At 42.3% G+C, this 27,898-nt stretch overlaps 1 protein-coding gene across 1 annotated transcript; it reads left to right on the forward strand.

The window, feature by feature from the left end:
* On the forward strand, positions 1-27,740 carry Paxbp1 (PAX3 and PAX7 binding protein 1). Its single transcript, XM_052158650.1, has 18 exons — positions 1-485; positions 1,812-1,940; positions 6,722-6,898; positions 7,755-7,976; positions 8,440-8,543; positions 9,400-9,617; positions 10,136-10,325; positions 13,993-14,116; positions 17,407-17,506; positions 17,590-17,705; positions 19,037-19,236; positions 19,426-19,570; positions 20,125-20,246; positions 20,856-20,932; positions 21,464-21,530; positions 24,275-24,421; positions 25,372-25,526; positions 26,600-27,740. The coding sequence occupies exons 1-18, from the start codon at positions 143-145 to the stop codon at positions 26,715-26,717; spliced, it is 2,754 nt and encodes a 917-aa protein (XP_052014610.1). The 5' UTR covers positions 1-142; the 3' UTR covers positions 26,718-27,740.
* Positions 27,741-27,898: the final 158 nt, after the last annotated feature.

Consider the following 27,898-nt stretch of genomic DNA (forward strand, 5'->3'; position numbering starts at 1 on the left):
TGTTGCGCCTTAGCTAGCCGGAGCCGCGACAACCCGGCTGGGGCTCTCGCGACTGCGCGTGCGCGGTGGTGGCGGTGGTCTCCGCGCTCCTTCGTCTTCTCAGTCTGCGAGCGGCTGCGAAAGCGCGGTGACGGCGGCTGGGATGTTCCGAAAGGCCCGGCGGGTGAACGTGCGCAAGCGGAATGACTCGGAGGAGGAGGAGCGGGAGCGCGATGAGGAGCAGGAGCCGCCGCCGTTGCTGCCTCCGCCGGCCTCGGGCGAAGAGCCGGGCCCTGGCGGCGGCGACCGGGCCCCCGCGGGGGACTCGCTCCTGGGCCCGGGGCCGCCGCCGCCCTCCGCGCACCACCCGGGCCTCGGCACTGAGGCCGGGGGCGGCATCCCCGGCGGCGCGGAGCCGGGCAACGGGCTGAAGCAGCGCAAGAGGCCTCGCGAGAACAAAGAGGTGCCCAGGGCCAGCCTGCTCAGCTTCCAGGACGAGGAGGAAGGTGAGCCCCTGCCCGGCCCACGCGGACCCCAAGCCCGTGCTCGCCCGAGCGCCGCGCCCCTTTCCCCACCTCCGGCCTCCTGATCTGCCAGGGGTTGAGTTCCCGCGCTGCCACTAGCTCGGTCTTCGGCCTGTGCAGTCCCTCCTCCGGCTGTCAGAGCTCTGATCAGCCATCCTGAGTGGAAGAGAAGGCCCAATGCTCCGTGGACCTGTTTCCTAACTTGCGAGTTGCAGACAGCATGAGTCTCTCGGTTAACTGCCTGCTGGTAGTCCTCTGTAGTCCTCTGTACCTGCGGCGCGTTGGCGTCTCGGTTTAGGCATCCTTGATCAAGAAGGCCAGATTGTTAAAGAAGCGGACCGAAGCCTGGTCTGGGAACAAATCTAGAACTGCAGCCCTGGTTCCAAGTGACCTTGATCCAATCAGCCTTGCTGTTGTCCAGTCTCTGTAGAAGTAACTGGGCAGAGCAGATGTCCGCTGTAGTGTTGGCTCTTGAAGCAGAAGAGGGACCAGGCTGTAGGGGATTTAGATTTTACTTGTACCCCAATATCAGGTTATGAAAAATTGGATGTTTCGAAAGTCTTGAGTCATAATTTCAAAATGCTTTCGTGTTTCTAGGAAGATGGGTGATTTTGGCCTCCCTGATTTTTTTTTTTTTTTTGAAGGAGATACAGGCCAGGTTTTGATACATGGGCTGTTTGAAATGTTCTTGACTTGGATTTTAAAATCAAAGATGAGGGATAAGTCACTCAAAACTTAGTTTTGCAAAATGATTTACTTTAGGCATAATTTTGAAATAATTGTTACTGTGACCAGAGTTATTCAGATTTAGCAGAAACTTGTAATTTGGGGTATATTGTTTTAGGTTCCTTGACCTAATATTTTTGGGGAAACGTTCTAAATATTTTTTTATTCTGAGATAGGTAAAATAAGCCAAAAAATAATTCTGAAGATCCTTGGTTATCCATTAAATTTTTCATTTATTTTCTGGAATTGTTGTTATTTTTTGTTTGTTTTTGTTTTTACTTTGTTTTGTTGAAACAGGGTCTCTATATTATAGCCCTGTTTGTTCTGGAACTCACTCTGTAGACCAGGCTGATTTTGAGATCTGTCTGCCTCTGCCTCCCCAGTGCTGGGATCCCAGGTGTTTGCCTCCAAGCCTTGCAATATCAGTTCTTGAGTCTGTGATAGATTGAAATAAATTTCAAATGTTGTAATGGTTTCTGTGTGTGAGAATAGGTTGGTAGAACTCAGGCAGCATGACGGCCTGAGGAAGGGAGAACACTGTCCGAGTTTGTGTCTTACAGACTTCATTCTGTCTCTCTTAAGAAAATGAAGAAGTGTTCAAAGTAAAGAAATCAAGTTACAGCAAAAAGATAGTTAAATTGCTTAAGAAAGAATATAAAGAAGACCTTGAAAAATCCAAGATCAAGACAGAACTCACCACAGCAGCTGACAGTAAGTATTAGATTACTCCTTCAAATGAATGACAGATAGGAGCTCTTTCCAACAGCGCTTCGCAGTATATATTGTGAACCCATTCTGCTAACCAATGTCCACAGGAAGTTGCAATACTGTAATATAATTTTTCTCACATGTTTAAAAAGAAAAAAAGATGGATTGTTGCTCCTGAATTCTTGCAAATACAGAGACTGTTGTATGGAGAAGGATGAGAGATTTCCTGTTTCAGCTATAGAGACAAATGAATCTATTTAAATTTTTATACTGCTGTTTCACAGAGACAGACTTGATCTCCTCTGGTAGTATTTCCATATTGGAGATAATTCTTACAGAACTTGCAGGAAGTTAATGTTGATGACACCAGTAATCAGTGTCACTAAGAGGCCGAGGACATTGCCCTCCCAAACTTCAAGTTTAAGTCTTTTCTCTCACCTCACTTTTTCTCTCTTGCTGGAGGGGAACATTCTACTAATACAGCAATCCCCAAAGCTTAAAATGTTTTAAGGAGTTATTTTACATGGTTACATGGTTTGCAGTCATTATAATCTAAATTACTCTTATGCAGGTGTTTCAGAGAGATCTTTATTTCAAAGGCTTAAAGAGAGTATTTCCCAGGTTCTCGGCTACAGGCATGGCTTGAATAAGAATGCTGTTATATCTCAAATTTACAATGTAGCATTGGAGACCATTACGCACATATCCCACAGAGGTGTTAGCAGAAAGTCTAGTGTGTAGGTCAGTGGTTAACTACACGTTCTCAGAAAAGGGGGACAGCTTTGTAGAAAAGAGGGATATGAGGTTGGGTGGTTGATGGTTAGAATTCCCAAAGCAGGAGGGCGTGTGGGAATACCACTAGGGAGCAAGTCTGTTTGACCAGCTCTTGGTGAAGTGAGTAGTTCAGGGTTTGAATGTGAAAGGCAAGTTGTTGGAGGTGGTGAATAAAATGCAGTAAGGGTCACAGTTGCAATGTGTAGTGGCTTGCCTTTTGAAACTGTAACCTGGTGTTTGCAGGTGTCCTGAGTTGCTACAAGTTGGGAGAGCTTGGAGTCCCAAAATAGTTGAAACTTAGTGGCCAACTTGGACCCATAGTGCCTTAGGAAGTTAAATAAGATTGACACTTTTCCTGGCTCTGGGAAATCTTGGATGGGTTAAAAGCAATTGCTGTTGCCACACGCCTTTAACCGCCTTTAACCACAGCACTCAAGAGGCAGAGGCAGGTGGATCTGAGTTTGAGGGCAACCTAGTCTAACCATTCCTAGGAAAAGTTGATACACTCCATGTGTGCTTTGCCGTTAGAAGCTGTAGCCAAACTGAAGTGTGCCTGGATAAATGAAAACAGCATCGTGTCGTGGTGTAGGGAAAGCGGGCGGGAGAAGAGTATCTTAGAGAACAGACTATTTATGCATCTTGGGAACTGCTCCACTCCCTGAGTTGTTGAGAACTAACTGTACAGGTGTCTTGAGGGGCGCAGAGTGGAAATTAAGAAAGGCCTGGGAGGGGGTGTACCACAAACCGTGGGGTTCAGAATGAAGTCAGTGGGACTTTCTTAAGGCCATCTTTTGTGATCTTCCTGTCTCCTACTGTTACTGGCTTCTGTACTCATCAGGGAATTCAGTGTTCTCCCCAGAGGTAGAACTTCTGTTGGGAGGTACCATAGGTTGTCCTTGCTGTTCTTGAAACAACAGTCCTGGAAGTATTGTTCCCACATCATCCAAAACTCTGTATCTGTCATTACGTAGTAGGCAAAGATGAATGAACTTACAAGCAGCATTGATAATCCTGGCTTTGTGGTATTCCTAAACTAAACTGAAGGGCTCGGTGGAGCAAGCCCTGCTATACACCAGGCTGGCCTCAACCCACACAGGCAAGGGCAGCCTGGAGCTTGAGCATCTTGCTTCTGCCTCCTTACAGCTGTGGGCCACCGTGCCCTGTTCATGTGCTCATGGGAATCGAACCTAGGGACCCACATAATAATGGAGCTGCATTCTTCTAGAACACAACGTGTGCACATTTGAGGTGCAGTACTGAAAAAAAAACCACACACACACACACACACACACACACACACTAACTTTTACCTGAAACTGTACTGGGGTTGTTTACATCTATATATTCATTAAGGTGCCTATTTTTTACAAAGGAAGGAAAACCCGTCAGCAAATAGCAAATGTTGACAGTATAAAGAAACTAGAATATTTCTGCACTATTGTTGAGGACGGTGAACAGAAAATACTGTATGATTTGACTTGATAACAGTTGATATTTAGAACAGTCAAAATGAGTAGCTAGGACAGTTGCTGAGAAGACCTGGATAGGTCGAGATGAGTATGTGAATAGACCAGAAGACTCAGGGCTGACGCTTGTGACAGACACAGCCTGAAAAGAAACAAAACTAAGGTCTTGAAGAGGGATGTGTGTGCTCATAGTCACAGCACTCAACTGCAGCTCGCACACAGAGCAGCGCGCCCATCTGCAGGTGACAGCGAGGTAGGACGGACCGGTGTGCGTGCAGTGCAGTACTGAAGCTTGAGAAGGAGAGTCTGACACAGGCTACCGCTGAATATATCTGGGGACATTACACCAAAACAGCTCATTCTCAACAAGTGCAGTCTGGTTCCAGTTACAGAAGACAACAGGCTAAAGACCACAACTGGGACGAGGGCTACCAGGGCCTGGGCAGAAGCAGGAGGAGGGTGGGCACAAGCTGTTACTCCTCACAGGTGTAGATTTACAGCTTATGGAAGCGTGTATGTGAAGAGCAATGGGAGTGAGCGGTGCTGATGGTCACAGTGTGTGAGTGTGTTTAACACTGAGTACACACTCAGAAAAGGGTGTGTGTGCATGCATGCCACGAGGAGAGGTCAGGACAGCCTGCAGGAGCTGCTTCCTGCCTTCTACCAGATGGGTAGTGGGTGTGAAACTCAGGCCAACAGGCTTGCAAGACACCTCTATCTGCTGAGCCATCTTCAGACGGTATAGTTCAAGTTTATTTTATTTTACCATAGTAATAATCGGCAAGTAGTGACCCAAGAGCATTAAAATATAGGACCATTCATCCTCTGAGCGCATCAGATCTGTTTTCTGTGTGAAAGGCCACTGGACTTGGAAAAGGGAACAGGTAGAGTGGGGCTAGCAGGCTGGGTCAGTGGATAAAAGTGCTCCTCGCCAAGCCTGACCTGACCGCCCTAGTTCAGCTCCTAGAAATCCACGACTGGGAGAGAATTGACACCGAAGGTTGTCATTTGACCTCTACATGTATACTGTGGGACCATGTGATCACACGTATAAATATGAAAATCATTTTTCAAATAAAAAGGTACTTCCCAAAAAAAGGCTCTTGCTCTTCCCTCTCCCCTCCTCTCCCCACTCCCTCCCCTCTCTCCACCTGCTCGTGGCTGGCCTCTGCTTCTCTACTCTCTCCCTCTCTCTGCCTCTCTCTGCCCCTACTACCCTCTTAACTTCCCTCCCCATACCCTGAAAATCTATTCTATACTAAAAAACATAACACCCTGGCAAGTCAGAAAGAGGACAGTCTGAGATGTCCTAGCCCAGGGCTGCTGTGTGTAGGAGGACATGCTAAGGGCGTGGGAGAGGGACCCACTGAGGAAACGGACCATCTCCCTTTAGAGGGAAGTTGTGCTCTTTCAGTTGTCCTCAGTACACCCCACAAGCATTTTCAAGGTCAGTGGGTCAAGGTCAAAACAAGAAATAACAGATGGATTTAAGTGTTACAAACCTAGGACAGTTTATCACAAAGATAAACACTCAGAGTGGGAACATATTCTTATGTCAGCCTTCAACTCTTAGACTGGCACTGATACTGAGAGCTCTGTCTGCGTGTTAGAACACGGCCGCTCCAGGGCTTCCTCCCAGCCAGTAGGCCTAGTGTCCTATAATCTCTAGTTTGTCGCAGGCCTGGGCTCACAGATCTATCAGCTTTGCAGTGCTTCGTGGTACATACTTAACTGTTGAGTTGTGACAGGGTCAGGCTCATACAGAATAGATGTAATTGTTGGGGTCTCTTTCCCCTGATGATAAGTGAAAAGTCATGTTTGTACAGTCATTTGGCCACCAAATATTTAGCTATCAACAGAAAACATCATGAGTGGGTGTAGTGTTTAGTCAAGCGCTGATGTAAAATAGAAAATGATATAAAGTCGTGTGCGCAGGCAGTGCAGAGGTGGCTCACCAGTCCAGGGCATGTTCTGCTCTTACAAGAGGGCCTGAGTTGAATTTCTAACACCTACATGGACTGACTTAAAGTAGCCTGTAACTTTGCTCTGGGGGCTCCTGTACACATGTGCACATACACACATGCCATCCTGCACACCTGCACAGAATTACTTAGTGAGATTTTGATAAACATACTAAATTTTTTATGAAGTTAATTAGAATGTTATTTTATCCCTGTTTCTCTGTATCACCCTTATCCAATCCTATCTACTGTGCTATTTTATAGTTATGCTTGAGGGTTTTTTTGGTTTGTTTTGGTTTTTGTTTTTGTTTTTTTGAGACAGGGTTTCTCAGTATAGCCCTGGCTGTCCTGGAACTCACTCTGTAGACCAGGCTGGCCTCGAACTCAGAAATCCGCCTGCCTCTGACTCCCAAATGCTGGGATTACAGGTGTGCGCCACCACCGCCCAGCCATGCTTGAGGTTTTTAAGAACTAGAAATAAAGTCAGTTTTAGTGGATTGAGCTTAAGATGTAATAAAAAGTGCCTTGATGGTTTATGACTTTCTATTTTAAGTATATTTAAATGGTCTTTTCAAAACTGTAGGTGACCAGCCTCTGGACAAAGCGTGTCATGCTAAGGACACAAACCCAGAAGATGGCGTTGTCCTTAGTGAGCATGGTGAGGATGAAATGGACATGGAGAGCGAGAAGGAGGAGGAGAAGCCCAAGGCCGGGGGCGCCTTCTCCAATGCTCTGTCTTCCCTGAACGTGCTCCGCCCGGGTGAGTGCTTACAAGGGTTGCCTAGCTCCTGGCCCTCCGTACCACAACACAGAGGTGCTTGTAATTAGGATGTTGTTGTGAGGCATGTTGTTTCTGTGTTTGCAAATGTAGAAAATAAAAGAGCCAAAAGCTTTTTAGTTTTCCAAAGTTCCTTATTACTTAAAAAATACTTTCACAATTTTCTGTGTTAGGCGTATCTCTGAATGGGTGTGTTCATGTAAGCGCAGGTTCCTGAGGAGGCAGAGGAGTGTGTTGGGTTCCCTGGAGCTGGAGCTACAGGTGATTGTGAGCCATCTAATGAGGGTGACAGGACCAGAACTGAGTGTCTCTGAAGAGCAGCCGTCTCTCCAGCCCTCCTTAGTTGAAACAAATGGGCTTCAAGGAACCAGCAGATAGTCCTGAAAGTTTTTCTGTCTCAGGCTGCACCTCCCACAAGCCCTCTCTCAGACAGACTTTAACTCTTTCTATACCTGCTACAAAAAGCACAACTAATTGCTGTTAGTTTTATCTTCATATTTACTTCCTTTTCCTATAGGAAATAGTTTGTAAATGTATATACTAGCTAATAAGTTTTAAAATTAGAGCTTTAAGTGGCCAAATGTAAATTATGAATAAATACCACTTAATGTTTATAAACAATTAAAGATGTCTCTGCTGGGCTGGGGAAATGTGACTCAGTCCATTCACAGTTCATCAGTTGGGTTGCATGTAGAGTTAGGAAGAGGCACCAGATGCCAGTGTTAGGTACCATGCTAACAAGACTAGCTTGGATTATTCTATTTTTCCTGTTTTTAAGAAAATACACTTCATACGCCAGGGACTTGCATTTTTTATAATTCTGATAATTTGTTTCTAGGAGAAATTCCAGATGCAGCTTTTATACATGCTGCAAGAAAAAAGCGCCAACTGGCCCGGGAACTGGGAGACTTCACACCTCACGACACTGAGCCTGGGAAAGGCCGCCTGGTCCGAGAGGATGAGAATGATGCCAGTGACGATGAGGATGATGATGAGAAGCGCCGGATCGTCTTTTCTGTGAAGGAAAAGTCACAAAGACAAAAGATCGCTGAGGAGATAGGTAATGTGATGGACCTGACAGCAAGCACACTGTGTTGCATTAAATTATCCCACACTGTAGCTACATGTTAATGGTTCTTGCTAGAGTGCAAGGATGTTCCACAGCTCATACATCAACAGTTCTTGGTCTCTTGTATTAAGGACTTTCTGTACATAAATTTATGTAACTCTCTGAGTATTCCTAAGCCAGATATTTTGTGCTTTCCTTTGTAGAGTTGTTGTTAAGCTTAAAAGAAATTAAGAAACCAAAGATTTTAAATGAAACATTAAATACTGTTTTAGCATTAAAGAAGGGTACCTTCAAACAGGCAGGCAGGAGAATCAACAAGATCAAAGTGGACGTGTTAGCAAGGCCAGGATCTGAGCTCAGGTCTTAAGAGCAGCTCAGGGCTCCTCCTCCTCCTCCTCCTCCTCCTCCTCCTGCTGTTGCTGCTGGATGTTGATTTCTCTTGTTATGGCCTCAGGTATTGAGGGAAGTGACGACGACGCCTTAGTAACCGGAGAGCAAGATGAAGAACTCAGCCGCTGGGAGCAGGAGCAGATTAGAAAGGGCATCAACATCCCTCAGGTGAGGAGACAGACTGCCAGGGAAGCAAGCCGACGGCTTCTGTTGTTGAGGTGGAGGCGGACCACAGTGCCTTTGCCACTCGGCCAGCTGTCCCAGCTGGAACTGGCATGTGGTCTTGGAGTCATCAGGTCTGTGGAGGAAACTGTCAGAGTGCTTTTTATAGTCAGAATGGTGGACCAGTGCTCAGTTTCTCTAACTAGCCCTTCAGCAGCAGGATCTAGAAGCCCATTACAAAGGCACGGCAGAGTGAGAACGTGGGGGTTGGGCCCAGCACTTGCTCAGCAAGTTTTCTAGGTGATTCTGTCACATGCTGAAGCTTGAGAATTCCACCTTGAACCAAATGTTTGGTATTTTGTTGTTGATGTTTTAATTTTGAAGACAGATTTCCCAGACATGCAAACAAACGAGACTGATAAAGAGTACCTGTCAAAGTGGTTCCAGTAATGTGTTTTGTAGCAGCATGGAGACAGTTGCATAATGTGAGCATGTCTGTTGGTAGTGTTGGGAGCAGACTGTGGGAGACTTGGGAGTAGCTGAAAGAGTCCTAGCTTTAAACTAAGGCACTAATCCTGATAAATGTTATCTGGGTCATAAGTTTATTTCCATTTCTAAACTCTGAGACACTTTTTCTGAAAATCATTGGAAATAAAATCAGTAATTTTACCAGGACCTGAGAATTTATACAACCCTATGTTTATCTGAGTTTGAAGAATATTACAGTTACTATCCTAATTCCTGTGTGGGAACTGGGTATAATTTTAACTTTATTTATTTATTTATTTATTTATTTATTTATTTACTTATTTAAATGTATTTATTTTTTAAGATTAGTTTTTTACTACATCCATTTTTTCAGGTTCAAGCAAGTCAACCCACTGAAGTGAATATGTACTACCAGAACACTTACCAGACAATGCCTTATGGTGCATCCTATGGCATACCTTACAGTTACACAGCCTACGGATCATCAGATGCCAAGTCTCAAAAAACAGATAATACAGTCCCTTTCAAAACTCCCAGTAACGAGATGGCTCCCGTTACTATTGATTTGGTAAAGAAACAGCTTAAAGACAGGTAGGGCAGATCAACTTCTTAAAGACCTGTCTGCTAGCTTTCTGGTCCCTCAGGCGACCTGTAGTCTGGGGTGGCAGATGCAGGATGCCACAAAGAAGACTCACGGGCCCGCCCACAAAAGCTAAACAGAAGATGACGTCATGCTATGCTCTGCTACCTCCTTGGATTACTTCTGTGGAAGCCTCAGAGTTATTAAAATGCCGCTCCATGAGCTTGTGGAAGACAGTGCTGAGTTCTCTCCTCTGGACACTGAAAGTGTAGTCAAGAGATGGGGGGAGACCCAAAGCGGGAGATCTTGGTTAGCCCACCAAATAACTATTGGAAGTCTGTAAACTGCCTTTAAAAAAATTTTTTTTTAATTTTATTTTTTATAAGAAAAGCAGTACAGACAAAAAATGCATTCCAAGTATTTTCATGTTCTAGTAATGGAACTAAAATGCATTATACTATTGCAAGAGTCCTGACAACATTGAATTCTAGGTGTAAATGTGTTATATTTATCCTTTTGTGTTCTTAAGGTTGGACTCCATGAAAGAATTGCACAAAACCAATCGACAGCAGCATGAAAAACATCTGCAAAGCCGAGTGGACTCCACCAGGGCTATTGAGAGATTAGAAGGGTCTTCTGGGGGTATTGGTGAACGGTATAAATTTTTGCAAGAAATGCGAGGGTATGTCCAAGACTTGCTTGAGTGTTTCAGTGAAAAGGTAAGAATGCAAAAATAATAATCTCTTTGAATAAGGCAAAAATAGGGAGACCTAGATGGCCTTTCGTAGAGCATCTTGTAATTCTCAGAAAAGAATGCACTCAGCTTTAGAAGTGCTGAAGTCCTGTTTCCTTTTCTTTACATCAGTAGTTGAAGGCAACACAGTGCTTCATACAGACAAAGAGACTGTCTCAGAGCACACGTTTTCAGACTCTGGCAAGTCCCGTCTCAGTATCACATTAGTTTACTGCCCACCCTGAGTCGATAGAGTAAGGGGGTCACCTGATCATGTTTTGTTCACGTTCAGATCAGATTTCATTTTTACACAATTTTTTCGGTAATTGTAAGCATTTATAAATAGTGCAATACATGACAGATTTTTGCTAGCTAGTTAGTTCTGCTTTTTATGGTGGTATTTCTGTTTTCATCTAAGCAACGCTTCATTCATTTTAGAAGCCATTCATTATCATGTTCTTATTCATTGAACATTTCTCATTTCTGAACCCACTGCTTTAAGTATGACAATTGACAAAGTCTTTTGAATATGTTTAAAAATTAGTTGCATATGCTGATTTCTCAAGTATCCTCCTGTTTGTCTAAGATAACACTCCATACATGTCATGCACAGACACGTCAGTAGTAATTTAAATTTAAAGGTGGGAGAAAGCCTCGCGATGACCGAGCAGGTAAAGGTGCTTGCTGTGGAAGCACCCTGGGAATGGAAGGAGAGCATGGGCCCTCCTCCTGCCTAGGTGTCCTCTCACGTCTGCACGCAGGCAGTGGTGGGAGCACCCCGCACATCATGCTTGCATACGAATGGTCATAAATAGATCTACAGGGAGAATCAACGTCTAGCCTGATGGGCTGGTTTATAAGCATCGGTGCACTTTACCTTAGCTTTAAAAAATACTAACATTATGGCTCTTAAATACTTTTTCTCAGAATCTCGGATAGGAAGGCACATTTTTCTTTATCATTAACTAGGTTTGTTTGCTTGTTTGTATTTGGTAGAATCTGTATACAGTGTGGTTGGCTGTTTGCTTCAGTACAGTAAAGCTAAGGGTTGTTAACAAGAGTACAATTAGACTTGTCTCTCCGATGGGTGTGAGTTGTGTTTTGTGTGGTCAGATCTGGGATGCTTGGATCACTGTTGCCTCTAGAGCACTTAGCATGGTTTGAGATATTGTCCAGTGCCCTGATACACCTGCTGCTGTGATATTCCTTGTGGCAGGTTGGTCGCTTGGGGCCAGGAAGGAAGCATGAGTTTAGCTGTTTGAGCAAGACTGGAAGTAGGACCTACATGGCAGAGCCATTCAGAATAAGGTCCTTTCCAGAGACAGTACTGTATGTGTGAGAAAGGTCTCTCGGACCTACTTCTTCAGTGTCTTGGCTTTGCTTTAGAAATGTAAGCACTCAGAATACCAAATATAGTGCTAAAATATATAAAATTAGAGTATGCCAGCCCTGGATTAAGAAGTAGTAGTCCTGGGTGGTGGTGGCACATGCTTTTAATCCCAGCACTTGGGAGGCAGAGGCAGGTGGATTTCTGAGTTGGAGGCCAGCCTGGTCTACAGAGTGAGTTACAGGACAGCCAGGGCCACACAGAGAAAACTTGTCTTGAAAAAACCAAAAAAAAAAAAAAAAAAAAAAAAAAAAGAAAGAAAGAAAGAAAAAAAAAAGAAAGAAAAAAAGAAGAAGTCGGGCACAGTGTCTGCTGCCAATTCATTAGTGTGCTTCCTCTTCTGCACACAGTGGTCCTGGAGAAGTCTACTTCAGAGCATCTAGCTGGCTGTAGAGTCACTTGATACTTTTGTAGCAGATCTGAACCTGACATACTGACTATATTTTCAGTAGGAGCAGACAGTCCTGTATTTCAGAGACGTGTACTCACTTCATTCTACATCTTCACATGCATGTGATCAGTTGTGTGTGCTTCTGATGAAAATGTCATGTGTTGTCATCCTTATATTTGAAGTTAAAGATTTTAAGATAGGGATAATTGGATAGGTATGAATGTTATGTTTAGTTATGCTGAAATGTTCTTTCAGAGTAAGTTAAACATTCCTTTTTTTCCTCTTTGTGAAGTTAGAGTGATTTTTAAACTTAAATTGTCTGTTGGTCATTGTACCTTCCACACCTTAGATTCCCTTTGAGTCATCTTGTGTTTTTCATTTTACATTTGCTCCTGAATAAATTAATACTGATGCTTTGTAGTTTGGAGAGGCTAAAGAAACTGCCATGGCAGACTCTTTAGACAAGTCAGTGTTGTGAACTTTGAAAGAGAGCTAAAATTGAATTTTAAGCTCTAGTTCCCAGAGCTGTCTTCTGAACTTTAAAAATAGACATACCAGGTTCCTAAATCAGATAGTTCTTTACAACACCAGCACAGGCGTGAGCATGGTAGGGGATGTGTTATCTACAACTAAAAAGATACATCTCCACTGCCTTGGATTTACTCTTGCAGGATTTTAAAAAGGTTACTGGAATGTACGTTAGCAGCTTAAACCATAGTGCTAACAGCAGTAGTTGGGAGATTAGATCGGGACTTTGGACTACAGAACAATCATTGCTGGTTTGGGGCATGCTTGCCCATGGCATGGCATATTAAAGACCAGAGTGCCTCCATCCTGCTGGCCTCTCTGCTCCTTTGGCAATGGAATCCTGCAAGAATGTAAAGCCGCCTTCTTCAGGCATCTGTCTGCTCCACCTGGCTGTTTGATTTCCCAGTTACAGTTCAGGAAGCTGCTGTAACACTTGGTGCCAGCTTTCTCAAACTCCAATTAGTGTCTTTTCCCATTTACTAACCACCAGGAAACAAGGATTTCTGGTTTCTTGGGTATGTGTAGTAGTCCTTTGTGTTTTTTCATAGCATTTGGTTGTTTAGTAAGATATTCATAAAGAAAGATGTTCTGGCTTTTGAAAATTTAGATGCCATGTTTGGTGGTCTTTGTATTCTTTTTTACTAAGTAAACTAGATAGGTGTATTAAGGTAGAAGATTTTGTCCACTTTGAACGCTGGTAATCTATTTGAAGATTTTATTATAAAATAAAGAAAAAACTCATACATTTGCTTGGAAGAGAGACATTATAGAGTTTGATTTCAGACTGATTAGCAATAGCTAGAAATTTTATTTACTGTTTTGGTTTAATTGTAAAATGTGCAATAATGTTGCAGAACAGTGTAACATTATTGTAGGGTACTTTGTATGAGTGAGGAAGAAGAGGCAGGGAGGCAGCTAGGGCTCACAGTGAGTTTTAGACTAGGGGAAACCTCATAGACTTCAGCTTCAAAACAGAAGGAGAAACAAACCTACAAAATTGCCACATGGATCATGTTGCTGGAAAATTAAAATATAAGCGTATGAGTACTCCCATTTTCTCTGAGGATAAGCACTAAGAGCCTGGCATCTCTCCCTGCGCTTCTGAACACAGCGCTACGTTTAGTAAGGTAGCTTTGCTCCGATAGCCAGGACATTTAGCTTTGTACATGGTTCAAGAAGTGTTGCCTCCTTCCTTACAGAGTGACTTGCTGTTCTGCCCTTGTTGGGGACTCCTGCTTGTTTTGTCCATAGAAAGTACTTTTTCAGAAAACTGGACATAGCATGGAACCCTCAGATGAGTGCACGGCCGAGGAGTTTGGTGTTACGGAGTGTGTTGTATTTTTACAGGTGCCACTGATTAATGAACTTGAATCAGCAATACATCAGCTGTACAAACAGCGAGCTTCCCGCCTTGTCCAAAGACGACAAGATGATATTAAAGATGAATCTTCGGAGTTTTCAAGCCATTCAAGTCAGTCCATCTTGAAGGTTTTTATTTTTCATTAAACAACCTTGTTTACTTAGTGCAGCCTAATTGAAAATTACAGACCCTTTTCTTTTAAATTTTTTTTCTTGTTCATAAGTTAGGTAGATCTAAAAAATTGTAACGCATGTACTTGGGTTATGTTTAAGAAAGTATGACCTAACCAAGGAGCCCAATAATGTACTAATATTCTGTCTCTCAGTCTGCTCTTGCCTGGGTGTGCTTCTCAGTCAGCCTTTAGAGCATATGAACACATGGTCAGCACCTACCCCGAAGCCACGTCTCTCTGTCCCCAATTGACAGCCCACGCCCACCCCAGTCGCATTCTCTTCATGACACTGATACAATACTGTTTTGATCCCAGCGTGAGATGCTGAGCTTAGGGATGTGAAAGCTCCGGGGAAAGGAGCAGGGAGGAGGTTGTGTTGTGTGACATGTGACAGCTTCAGGACTAGAGCAGTTGTTGCCACCCCTTAGTAAAGTGAATGCTTTTGTATTTCTTTTTAAATGTGCTTTTTTTTCTAGTTTGCTGTATATTACACATTGTATATATACAGTTCTTGAAATTTTGTGAAAAGTGTAGAAATTGAATTATATAGTTATTTATGACATGAATTATGAAAAAAACCCACCAAAATTAATTTGAAGCCTTTTCAATTCCTGTAGTTGAGATTCTTTAGCCAGATGCCTTAGAAACCCTTTTAAACCCTTTCCCTCATTGCATTTCATATTCTTGGGTGGTCTGGTGGGAATTTTCTTAGTGCCGGTTCCTCTTGGTTTCTTTTTTCCTTTCTTGGTTCCTGTGTTGGCAATCTTCATATGTATTAGACTCAGGATATATCTGAAGTGCTCATTTAAAATGCAGGTCTTCTGGTCCCACACCTGGAGATTCTTCCCAGGTCCTTCCTATCCTGAAATCTGCATGTTAAACAACTGCTCTACATGATTGCTAAAGGGGCCTAGTGCTGTTCTTAGAACAGAGCACAGCCTGTCCGTCCAGTCAGTGGCTGGATCCGTGGGAAGCACCCTCCTGTTTGTGCGAGGGGAGAGGCACAGAGTGGAAGTGCTGTGGCACTCAGATCTGACCCTGCAGGTCCAGCTGCACACCATTGGCTCTGCCCTGGCTTTGCTGTAAAGTTTAAATTACATCATTGATCTTGGCCACCTAAATGACTAATGCACCCTCCCGGATCACTTTTGATCCAGAGAGGCAGATTTCGGGGGCAGATTACAGGTAACCAGTATACATCTATGGGAAGGGACTTCCTTTTAAGTTTAGTGGTGTGAGTTCTGTAGCACATTCTCTGTCCTCACTCTTTATAACTTGTTCTTTATAGTGTGAGGATGTGTAGTTACCTGGGATTTGAAGTGATAGTTATATGATGCATATTAACTAGACTGGAAAATGGAAAATATTGAAAGAAAAGTAAAAAAATAAAAACAACCCACTATTTTTGAGGGATATAGTTGACAAAAGATTTAAAGAAGATTACATGAGACATGAAGGAGTCAATTCAATGTTCCTTTTTAAAAGACCAGTGCCAAGGTATCTATCTGTGTCAACTCTTATCTGCATTTATTTTGTATAGTTTTAATGGGAATAAAGGAAACTGGGTTTTGATTTTTTTTTTTTTTTTTACTTCTTATTTAAGGTATTTAATGTGTAAGCACTAGCATCTTAATGTCAGCTATTTAAGGAAAAAGTAAAGAATTGTGAGCTGTAGCGCAGTTTGGAGATAAGCAGAGCAGAATTTAAGGCTTTTTTTTTTTCTGTTGCTCATTTCAGTAGCAAAAGTCTACATGAAAAACCCTGCATGAGCTTAAAGTGACCCCATTCGTTGTGTGCATGCATGCCGCCTACCAGTTCCTTGGGTTTTGTTTTGCTTTTCAATAATTAGTATTTTCGAGAAAATCTTAAGTAGAAGTGAGGGACTTGAGAAAATAGTTTCCCTTTCACTCTATACTCTAAGCAAGTCTGTAGAGCTGCTGACTTCTAGGGACTCTAAAACATTTGTCATTGTATCAGTGATGTAATGGAAACGCCTCGTAGTGCTCACGTATACGCAGGGAGATTCCATATTTGCTTTTCTTTCTAAAAAGTTTTGTTGCTGTTTTTTAAATTATGTGGATTTGAGTGTGTGTGTGGGGGTGTGTGTGGGGGTGTGTGTGGGGGGGGGGGATGTGCAGTGAGTGCAGGTGCCCTTGAAGCTCAGAGACATAGATCCCCATAGCTGGAGCTAACAGGCTATTGTGAGTATCCCGGTGTGGATACCGGGACCCAGACTTTGGTCTTCTGTAAGAACAGCGTGCACTGTTAACCTCTTGGCCATCCCTCCTGCCCCAACCTTAGATCTTTTATGTGAACAAGCACTTAATCACCAGAAAGGCTAATACTAGTAATGGGCCAAGGAGACGGAGGAAACAGTAGGGGACCCCAGAGCTAGTTTATAGCTTTAGGGAGATAGTTTATGAGGTCTCTCCCCCTACCCCCTTTAGATGTGGTACTGTGGACTAAATCTAGGGCTTCCTACATGCAGGCAGGCACTGCCAGCTGACCTGTGTCCTTAGCCTAGGTAAGGCCCAGGGTGGGGTGCTGTGAAGGAAATAAAAACTACTTCTTTGAAAGTAAAACTGTGATGCTGGAATACAAATGTAAGCAGGAGGGAGTTGGAAACTAAAGGTAGAACATGAGCACAGAGTCCTCAGAAGGAGAGTGAGGCAGTTATTAGAGGATTAAAAGGTGGCGAGGGGCGTGTGTGGTGTGAAGAGTTTTCCTGCTCTGCAAACCTGAGAGGTTTCCCAATGTAGAGTATCCACAGTGCTGCCTGCTCTAAGAGTAGTGTTAAATGAACTTGAAATTTCATAGGCTGGGAGAGCGCAGTTATTAAAGCCTTGGCCTCAGCTGCGAGGTCTTTCCACGTTTCTCTGCTGTCTTCATGCACCATTCAGCCTCCTTCATGAAAATGCTGTTTTTCCTTTGCATGGGGAATGTAGATCTTCCACTTGTTCTTTGATTGTAATAGGATCAGCTAGTCCTGTTGTTTAGACAGATGGTTGTGTGCTCTTAGAAATCGTTGTTTTAATTCTTCTGCTTCTTCTCATGGAAACTCAATAATTCCAAGATTTGTCCTATACTAAAACCTGTCTAGTTTACCAGTTATTGCAGAATCTTGCTGTTGGGATTAGCAAGTGGTCTATTAATGGCTTGTTCTGTGCAGATTCTTTCCTCATGATGGTTGAAGGAAGACTGTTAATTTTAACTATTTGTTGTTTTACAGATAAAGCTTTGATGGCACCAAATCTTGATTCCTTTGGACGTGATCGGGCACTTTATCAAGAACATGCAAAACGTCGGATCGCAGAGCGGGAAGCCAGGAGGTGATTCTGAAAATACTTGCTGTGTCTTACTAGGGAAGCTGGAATCCCCTGTCTAAATTCACAAATCAATCTTTGTTATCTAGGACTCGCCGTAGGCAAGCCAGAGAGCAAACGGGTCAGATGGCAGATCACCTTGAAGGTCTTTCCAGTGATGATGAAGAGACGTCTACAGATATCACTAATTTCAATCTGGAGAAAGGTTAGGCTTTTATTTAGAAATGAGACTCATCAAATTGTTCTCCACGAGGGTGTGCTTTTAAAAAAAATTACATTTTTTACTAAATTTTTAAAAATAATGTATTTATTTGTTTGTGGGTGTGTCTGCATTCCACCATGGACTTGTGGAGGCAGGGCGACTTCAGGGTTGGTTCTCCCTCACGCACCATGCAGCCTATAGGGATTGAGTTCAGGTTGCTGGATCGAAGCAAGAGCTCTTGCTCCTGTGCTCTTTAATCATAAAATGGTCAGATTTGTTTTGTCTTCTGCAATAAGTGAGGTGCAGCTTTATATATTTTTTAACTGACATACAATTCTCAAAAATAAGAATTAACACTTTGGAGATTTAATTAATACTTGTATAGTGATTTTAGTCTTCAGAACTGGAATTTTAAAGGAACAGCCTGTGGTCCACTCTACTGAAGCTGTAGTAAGTTAGCTCTCAGCCTGGAAAGAGCCTCCTGGAGAGTAGTGTGTATTTCAACCAAGAGTAGCAGTTGGTACAAGTCTATGCCAGGCATTTCCAGAATGTTCCCTAAGTAAGTTCTCTTCCTCCCATTGGCTCATTTGGAATCATATTGAGAATAGACTATTAGAGAACCTTACTCAGCTATGACTTTCCCCATTCCCCACTCCACCCCATAGAGGTGCTAGGAATTAAATTTAAGCTCCACTGAGCTATTGTCTCAGCCTTTTAACAATGCATTTGAAGACACTGTCTAAATCACCCAGCCTGGCCTTGAACTTGTGATCGTCTTGTCTCGGCGCTCCTCTGTTGCTAGGCCCAGTTTCTCTGACTTCTAGTTTTTTGAAACCATAGTCCAGGCCAGCTTCAGCTCTTTTTGTGCCCAAACTAACTTTGAACGTGTTACCTCCTCAAGGATATTGTTGAACTCCTGGTCCTCTTGCTCCACTTCCTAAATCCTGGGACCACAGGAGTGCTCCACCACGCCTGCCTTCCAGCTTCTTTGTACTGAACAGGGACGTGGACATTTGACAGACTGATGATGGCCAGCATCGTCCCATTGTCCAGATTGATGATGCTGATATTCCTGCTTTGCTTTGTCTTCATATTTGTGCGTGTGTTTCACTCTAGACATCATGACACTGCACCCAGAAAGACTTGGGTTCAGTTCTCCGCTTTGCATGTGGGTTCGGAGGATTGTTGTCGGGCAGTTAGGTGTGGGAGCAAGCACCATTCTCTACGGAGCCATTTCATCATTGAAAATAGGAAACTGCTGCGTCCTGTGAACATGGTAGGATTCTGCTGCTGGGGTTCTGCTGCTCTAAACTTTGTTTGTAAATGTTTTCTAGATCGAATTTTGAAAGAGTCTAGCAAAGTTTTTGAAGATGTCCTTGAGAGTTTCTATTCAATTGACTGCATTAAAGCACAGTTTGAAGCATGGCGTTCAAAATACTACGTGTCCTATAAGGATGCTTACATTGGGCTTTGTTTGCCAAAACTGTTCAACCCTCTAATCAGACTTCAGCTCCTCACCTGGACTCCTCTTGAGGTGGGTGCTTCTTACCACTGTTCAAAAGCAAGGTCGCCTAAGATTTAGGCACTTTATGCTAGAAAGGAAGATACAGCATAATTCTAATCAGTTAAGATAAACTGTATCTGATACTAATCTGTTTTTGTTTTTTTTTATCACTCTTCCAAAAGTTATGTATGTTTGAGTAACATTTGTAATATGTTTTAGGCAAAGTGCCGTGACTTTGAAAATATGCTGTGGTTTGAATCTCTGCTGTTTTATGGTTGTGAAGAACGAGAACAGGAGAAGGCTGATGTTGACGTTGCATTGTTGCCCACCATTGTGGAGAAGGTCATTCTTCCCAAGCTGACAGGTAGCTAGGGGCTCAGCACACTGGCTTTCTCACTCGGGCTTAGTGTTCTTAGACAGTGGCCATTGTATTGCAGACATCACATAACCAGTGTCAGGTGTCACCTGGTCCAAGGGTGTTAGGAGAGAACCTATGAGCTTGAGGCTTGAGGGCCACTTTGCAGGGTCCTACACTTGCGAGCAATAATTGATCAATAAGTTGGTTTCAGAGATTCAAGATTGTTTGATGCCAAACCGAATAGATATTTTGGAGCACAAAATATAAAGTACAAAATAAATACTGGTATTTATAACCAAAGAACTAACTATCTAACATTATAAGCTGTGGAGATGGCTCAGCGGTTAAGAGCACTGGCTGCTCTTCCGGAGGACCTGAGTTCAAATCCCAGCAACCACATGGTTGTTCACAACCATCTGTAATGAGATCTGGTGCCCTCTTCTGGCCTACAGGTATACATGCAGACAGAATGCTGTATACATAATAAATAAATATTTTAAAAAAAAAAGTAAGCTGCCATTTTCTGACATTTTAAAGTCTTGTCTTTTGTTTCTTAATAGTGATAGCTGAGAACATGTGGGATCCCTTTTCTACAACACAGACGTCCAGGATGGTTGGAATCACACTGAAATTAATAAATGGCTATCCTTCAGTAGTCAATGCAGAAAATAAAAACACACAGGTACTTTAGTTCCTATGCTTGGCAAGGTTTTGTTTTGTTTTTCGTCTTCTTCTTCTTCTTTTGGAAATGAACCAGAGTTTAAGAGAATGAATGGTTATTCTGAATCAGGCAGACTGCTCATTGTCCTAGTTAGATGATCCGGGCTGTAAACACCTCAAGTATGTACAGTTAACTGTTAATTTTCAGTTGTACAAATTTCTATGGAAGAAAGAAGCCATTGACCTACTCAGTAGCACAGTCCACTTCTGGTTCTACCAATGAAACATTCCAGTAAAAACTACTTTGGGGGAGAATACAAAGTAAAACTACTACATTAATTCATAATTGATAATTGGGACTTAACTAGTGTATTTTAAAATAACCAGATGCTCTTATAGTTAACCCCAAATGTAAAATTACTGCTTTCATTGAGCTGATTGAGAAAGTCTTTTATTGTTGGATTTCAGCTAACCTTATTTTGGAATAAAGTATGTCGATTTTAAATATAGTAGATTTTGAATTTTAAAATTGGTAAATGACTGTATTGATTACTAATTGTTGAACGATTATCTGGTAGAATTGTATTAAAGATTTTTAACAAATTCAAATGTAATTCTTTCAACTCTGTAGGTTTACCTTAAAGCACTTTTACTGAGGATGAGGAGAACTTTAGATGATGATGTATTCATGCCCCTGTATCCCAAAAAGTAAGTGAGCCATGCGAACGTTAGGTGTAGCATGCTGTATTTGCTTTCAGGGCCTAACTCAGAAAAGTGAAGGTGGCTCAGCACATAAACTGTGTCTGTGTAGTATAAATTACCCAGAGAGACGGGGGACTTGTTGTAAACAGAATACAGCAAGTGATATTCCTAGTTCTCTTAGTATCTCAAAATTGAGTTTGTCGTTTGGTTCCTTGGGTATATTTGATTCTGCAGGGCTTCAGACTTGCTCTCCCTCCTTCCCTCTTTTTGCATCTCCCTCTTTCCTTTCTTCTCTCTGACTTCTCCTCTTCTTTTTTTCCCTCTCCTGTTCTCCCTCTCTCCCTCTATTCCCACCCGTGCGTTGCTGTGGCAATGACTGCATGCTGCCCCAGCACCCTTCCAGAACCTCCCTCCAGCTGTACACTGCTGAGTTCTTTTTCGGATGAGTCTCTTCACTTGTAGACATTCTTGTTGATAAGAATGAAGCGAGCAGCACTTCCTTATAAAATATTTGATTGTGCTTTATTTTTCTTTTAGTGTCTTAGAAAACAAAAATTCTGGGCCTTACTTATTTTTTCAACGACAGTTTTGGTCTTCTGTCAAGGTATGTAATCATAGATTATCTAAAAATATGTAATTTTTTTTAACTTACTGTCCTATATTTTGAGACAGTTTTTGTTTTTTGTTAACTCTCAGGCTTATATCTCTGAGACATACACACACCTTCATCTAACAACCAAATATTATTTCAAACATTTATTTCAGTTTGGTATTTTCACAGAACAGTTTGAAAGTAAGGTTCATGCACTCTCACAGACTGTTCAACTACAGGTCACAGCTTAATGGAAACAGAGTAGTGTGTTAAGCAGCCAAGAGCCCTGCTCCTCCCCCAAGCCAGTGTGCTTGACTGGGACAGAAGCCTTCTCCGTGCTTTGTGTCCAGGCGGGCAGGCAGGCGGGCAGGCAGGCGGGCAGGCAGCTATCGTAAAGGCCCTGGAGCTCCCTCCGGTGGGCAGTGCTAGTGTGCAGTAGGAGAGCCTCTGCCTCCCCTGGAGTGATCCTGAGAGCGTGACCCAGGGGGTAAAGAAGCTCCAGGACAAGGAGAGGAGGAGACAGTGCAGGTGGCCAGGATAGGGGAGAGCTTGTCTCCACCGTACAGGTCCAGGTGACTTACACACAGTCACTGCAGCCATGTGCATTTTACAAAGCACATTTGTCCCCTTGGTTGGTTGTTAGCCCACTTGTGACGACCTCCCAACCTGTTTGTGTTCCACAGTTTTATAAGTGGACTTAAACAGTAGGGATCCATTTGAGGCTTTCTCTTCTCCTGGGGTGTTTGACATTCACCGGCATTTTGTGTTAGCAGTGTGTGCTGATTTTTACTGCTGAGGGAGGTGTAAGAGTTCAGCTTTTCTGTGTTCAACTCATTTTCTAATTATGAGGACTCAGGTGCTTTTCAGTGGAGTAGTGAGGAAAGAGATACCGTGAGGATCTCCTCAGTCCTCATTTCAGCCCACTGAGGGAAGCCAGGAGAGGCTGCTTGTGTCTGTTTACCAGCCGCACGTGAAGGAGGACCTGTTCCTTCCGTGTTCTCCAGCACTGGACTGATGGGTGGGGCTGAGCCCTGTTCCTGAACTCACCTTGCTTCTGTTGTTCTCAGGTCTTTTGCTCGTGTTTTAAGTTGACCGTTTTCTTCTTGTGCTAAACTCTGGAGAAAACATAATGGAGATGACTTTTAAACTTTGTCTGGTTTGTCTTTTAGTTTTTCATTTATTTCAAGGGTAAAAGTTGTTGTGGGTTTTTGTTGTTGCTGAATTGAGGTCTCCCGTGCCCAGGCCCACTCCAGACTTGCTGTGCAGCCCAGGCGGGGTGATCTTGACCACCTGCACTCTTCCCTCCTCAGTGCTAGAGCTGATGCTGCAGTTGATGCTGCACACTGGGCACTGGGCCCCACTGGCTGCCCGAGCACAGTCTCAGCACTGCCGCCTCACCTGCCTCCTCCTCCTCCTGCTGCTGCTAGTGTTCTCTGTGCTTTAGAAGTCACACTTAGAAATGTTTTCCTAATAGAGAACTATGATGCTTTTCTCCTCTACCTAGCAGTTTCTTGATTTTAAGTTTTACGTTTAGCTGTGCCATTTTAACTTCAGGGGCTAAAGAGATGGCTCTGGGGTTAAGAGCACTGAGGACCTAGATGTCCACATGGAGAGTCACAGCTGACTGTCATTCCTGCGCCAGGGAATCTAATGTGGCCTCTCCAGCACTACACACATAGGGTGCAGAGGCATGCACGCAGGCAGAGCATCCATATACACAAAATGAAATTAAATAAAAATATGTTTTTATTTTAGATATAAGGCCTGGATGAAATCCCTCTTTGTTCCAGCAGTATTTGTTCTGAAGACAATCCTTTCTGCCTTGAATTGCTTTACGCTAGTTGAAAGCTACTTGAGTGTAGATATGACAGTTATGGGTGATTTTTAGCATGGAAAGGACATAAAAAAATGCTACTTTGAAGATGACTTTGTGCTGTATATAGAACTAATGGGTTGAAGTAGGTTGAGGGTGTGGCAATGAAAATTGGAACTTTTTTTGCTATCTCTCTGTTGTGCCACACCCTTTATATTGAAACCTGAGAATGACTGTCAAGTAGACACTGTTGCTTTTTGTATAGGTCAGGGGCACAGTCTGACCTGCTGTGTCATTCCATCAGTAATACAAGACAGGAATCTGGTAGAGGCCAGTCTGCCTTGATAGCTCTTCTTAACTGAGTTCGTTAAGAAAATTAATTCTGCATACCCTCAAGCCTCTGTGTGTAATGATTTTTCTTTTAAAGAGGACTAGCTTCATGTTATCCTTAAGAACATTGAGTGGAGGTACTCCAATCCTGCTAGGCTTGTTTCTGTTTGGAACTCCGCTCCAGAAAAGGCGCTGCAGCGCACTGCTGGCAGAGTGCAGGAACTCTGGAGTGCTGGAAAGCACGGGTTGGGTAGAGGTGGAGTCAGAGTATTCGACAAAGATCAAGGTGGCCTCTGTGTGTGTCTGGCCTGGCCTGTGTAGTTGGCTACAGAGTGCTGCTGCCATTTGTACACTGAGAAATGAGTGGGTGGCTAGACATTGCTGTGGGGGGGGGGGCGGGGCGAGGGTCTTTGCATTGCGGCGTCTTTCATTGTCTGCACGCTGAGCATGAGTAAGTAGCCTTCATGGTAGGAGGGATTCAGAGCTCAGAAGCATTTCCTAGCTGGCGTCCATCCATCATACTACATGTGCTGTCATACTGTATAACTGTTTTAGTTTGTACTTGATAATAATTGCTTGATATTGCCAGTCAGTACTTTTTTTTTCTTTTTAGCTATTGGGAAATTTTCTTCAGTGGTATGGCATCTTCTCAAACAAAACTCTTCAGGAGTTATCAATAGATGGCTTGTTAAACAGATACATCCTCATGGCTTTTCAGAACTCAGAATACGGAGATGACAGCATCAGAAAAGCCCAAAATGTGAGTTGGGTAACAAGACATACTGTGGTTTAAAGTACACAGATCAGGGCGAGTTCAGCTTCTTTTGTCTGAAGACTAGGGGAGTTTTATAAAACTCTTTTGACAGTTGGACCTGCTGGTAGTTATTAAATTGCCCAGGTAGTTGTAAACATTACATTTTTTTTAACCCAAGAAATAGACACTTGATCTTAACCAAGAGGCCAGGAAATGGTACATGAAAGTATATTTGTCTATATTTGTGGTTCTTTGGGTATTTTTCTAGATATCAATGACATTTTTCTTTTAGGAGTAGTTTTCTTCATAGCTGATTGTTTTGAACAGTTCAGAATAGCTATTTTTCTCTCACTTGAATAATTCTAACGGGGTAAGTGGGGGCTGCCTCATGCCTTTAATTCCAACACCCAGAAGGCAGAGGCAGACAGATCTCTGAGTTCAAGGGCAGCCTGCTTGGTCTCTATAAAACTCCAGGACAGCCAGGGCTTCACAGAGAAACCCTGTCTTAAAAAACAAAAATAATTTTAATATTGCTAGGTTTTCTACTTACAGTCATGAGTTACACAGTTTGATAGTTTTAGATATATATATATATATATTTGTAATCATTAATAGTCATAACAATTACTAAATTAATATAAATCTGCTAGTAACACAGTTTTTTGTTTGTTTATTTGTTTTGTTGTGACTTTTTTTGTTTGTTACGGTTTGTGTTTTTCAGAGACAGGGTTTCTCTTTGTATTCCTGGCTGTCCTGGAACTCACTGACTTGGCAAATTAACTTGTTTTGAGTGTGTGATCCATTGTAAATAAAATCTGACACGTTGGTGTAGTTAATATAAGAAGTCAGGTTTTTAAAAAGATACCTAATATACTATTAAGTCATAACCATCATGTAGCTTTAGCTTTTGACATTTTTATTATGTTATAACTATTTTATTTGCATCTTCTACATAGGTAATCAACTGTTTCCCTAAACAGTGGTTTGTGAATCTGAAAGGAGAAAGAACTATTTCTCAGTTAGAAAATTTTTGCCGATATCTTGTACATTTAGCAGATACAATTTACAGGAACAGTATTGGGTGCTCTGATGTGGAAAAGAGAAATGCAAGGTAATTTGGTTTTTTTAATTGAAATTAATGAAATAATTACAATAATGAAATAATTTAGAGTTTCTTTAGTTGTTAGAGATATTAAGTAATTAAGTGGAGTCATTTTAACTTGTTTCTTTATTGTTTAAAGTTCCATTATATTTGTATATGTAAGGTACACTAATCATATTCCCTTTCATTGTACATTTATTTAGTGTTACAAACCTAAAGGGCCAGCCTGAGTGCTCTGTAAGCCTTGGTTCACACAGCAGCAGGACAAGTGGGGCTTGGTTGACGTGCCTTCTGTTTTCCCTGTACTGCATAACCTTGGAGTGGGGTTCCTGCTGCCCCCATAGTCAGTAATCCTGGAGTGAAACTCAGATGTATACTTGCTCATCCTTTCAAGAATTCTGATGTTCATATCTCAGGGTTTCTTGAAAGCAAGGTAGAGTGCTTACGGCAGGGCTGAGAAAGAAAACAGAAATAGGCTTTATTGGATGTTTAAAGGAGTTGAAGTCTGGATCTTCATAGGTTGATGATAAAGTAAAATGGAGTTTTTGTTGTGTTCCAAAAGAACTGGGACTACATGCTGGGAAGGAGATCGAGACAGACTCCAAAGGGACTTGGGGTCATACTGGATTCCTTTGTAGATATTGATCACAATCATCTATCTACATATATGTATATAAATGAATTTCCTGTCATTGGGCCAGTCATTTAAACATGAGTTTTATTTTGTATGGATAAATAACAGATTAAATTTTTTTGTCATACATTTTGTTCTGTTTTGAGAGTGACATATACACCTGTCATGATGTGTGTATGGCAGTCAGGACAGCTGCCAGGTCTTGGTTCTCTCCTCCCACCGTGTGGGGTCTGGAGAGACTCTGCATTGGGTTTGGTGGCAAGTATCTTCACAAGTGAACCGTCTTGCCAGCCTTGCAGATGTTTTAAAACATAGCTTTCTTGTCTTGTTCTCCATATTTAAAAATATATGCTTAAAAGGGTTGTTTTGCAGATTCTCTAAGTTAGTTGTAAAACCAAGAACAAATTTTATCTCAATATAATATTGCAAATTTTGTTATCTCTTTCAGGGAAAATATAAAACAGATAGTAAAACTTCTTGCAAGTGTTCGGGCTTTGGATCATGCTGTAAATGTTGCAAGTGACCACAATGTGAAAGAAGTCAAGTCTCTGATTGAAGGAAAATAGATCTGAGACCAAAAAGTGTTTTTTTTTTTTTTTGGTTTTTTTTTTTGCTGCCATTCCCAGTGTGTAAATTTTGTATATATGTAAAGTTTTTTTAAACTGTAATATACTGATTCTTGTTTTAATACAAAAACTATATTAATACCGTGTCCTTAAAATGTGATTTCTTCAGAATGAAAGGAATTCAGATTATTTCTAGGAGTCTTTGGATGTTTTCCTTACTGCCTGTCATATTTTGTTTATGGAAGTATTTTATATGGTCATTAAATTAACTTCATTTAAGTGGCCTCTATAAATGATAAGTGTTCAGTGTAAATTGTGTAATTTTGCATATGTGTGTATATGTATATTTATATACTTTCATGCTGGAGATTTGCAGTGTTTTTCTACAGAGGAAGCTTTTTAACAGCAGGGAATTACCCAGTAGCAATTGTCTGAGGAAACACTGCGCTGCTGCAGCAGAAGAGCTGGCAGGCGATGGACCTTCACTCCCACTTTGGCTAGTGTCACTGTCACTGTAGCTGTGCTGCCTTAAAATGAAAACTGAATAAGACTTTGTCGTTGAGTGAGTGTGGCACGTCTGTGAGTCAGTCAGCCATGGAGGCAGCTGTGGGTTTAATATGAGCACTAGGTGACGTATGCAGTGGTTTGGGGAGGATGTCAATTTAAACCCACACACTAACTGCATGGTGTAGGCTGACTGCTCTTTCTCCTTATTTTCTTCCCTGCCTAGCCTATAGGTATGAGTTTCTGTAGTCTATCCTGTTTTGAATCCCACACGTGAGTTATATATGCAATAAAGAACATGCCTTGCTGATTAGACATGCCCAGCCAATTTACTACTATCCATGGTATTCTGTAATGTTTATACCACACTGTAAATACTCAGAGAAACTTGTTTTAAGGTTAATGCTTTCTGATTCTGTGATTTTCAGAAGAGGCACTTTTTGGAAATTCAGGACTATCATTTGATAAATATATATGTAATTAAGCTTTAGCCAAGCATTAAATTAATTTTAAAACATGTCCTTTGTTGTATTTTGCTGGTGACAAGCATACAGTGGTTCATATGGTGAGGCTGGTATCAGGCCAGTGTGTGCTTGGAGAGGACTGTCTTGCTCTCCTTCCCCATCAATTTCGTATATATTGTGGGAGCATGTCTTATTTCTGCATGTTCATTCTGG

This window comes from Apodemus sylvaticus, chromosome 15, assembly GCF_947179515.1.
Source record: "Apodemus sylvaticus chromosome 15, mApoSyl1.1, whole genome shotgun sequence".
NCBI lineage: Eukaryota > Metazoa > Chordata > Mammalia > Rodentia > Muridae > Apodemus > Apodemus sylvaticus.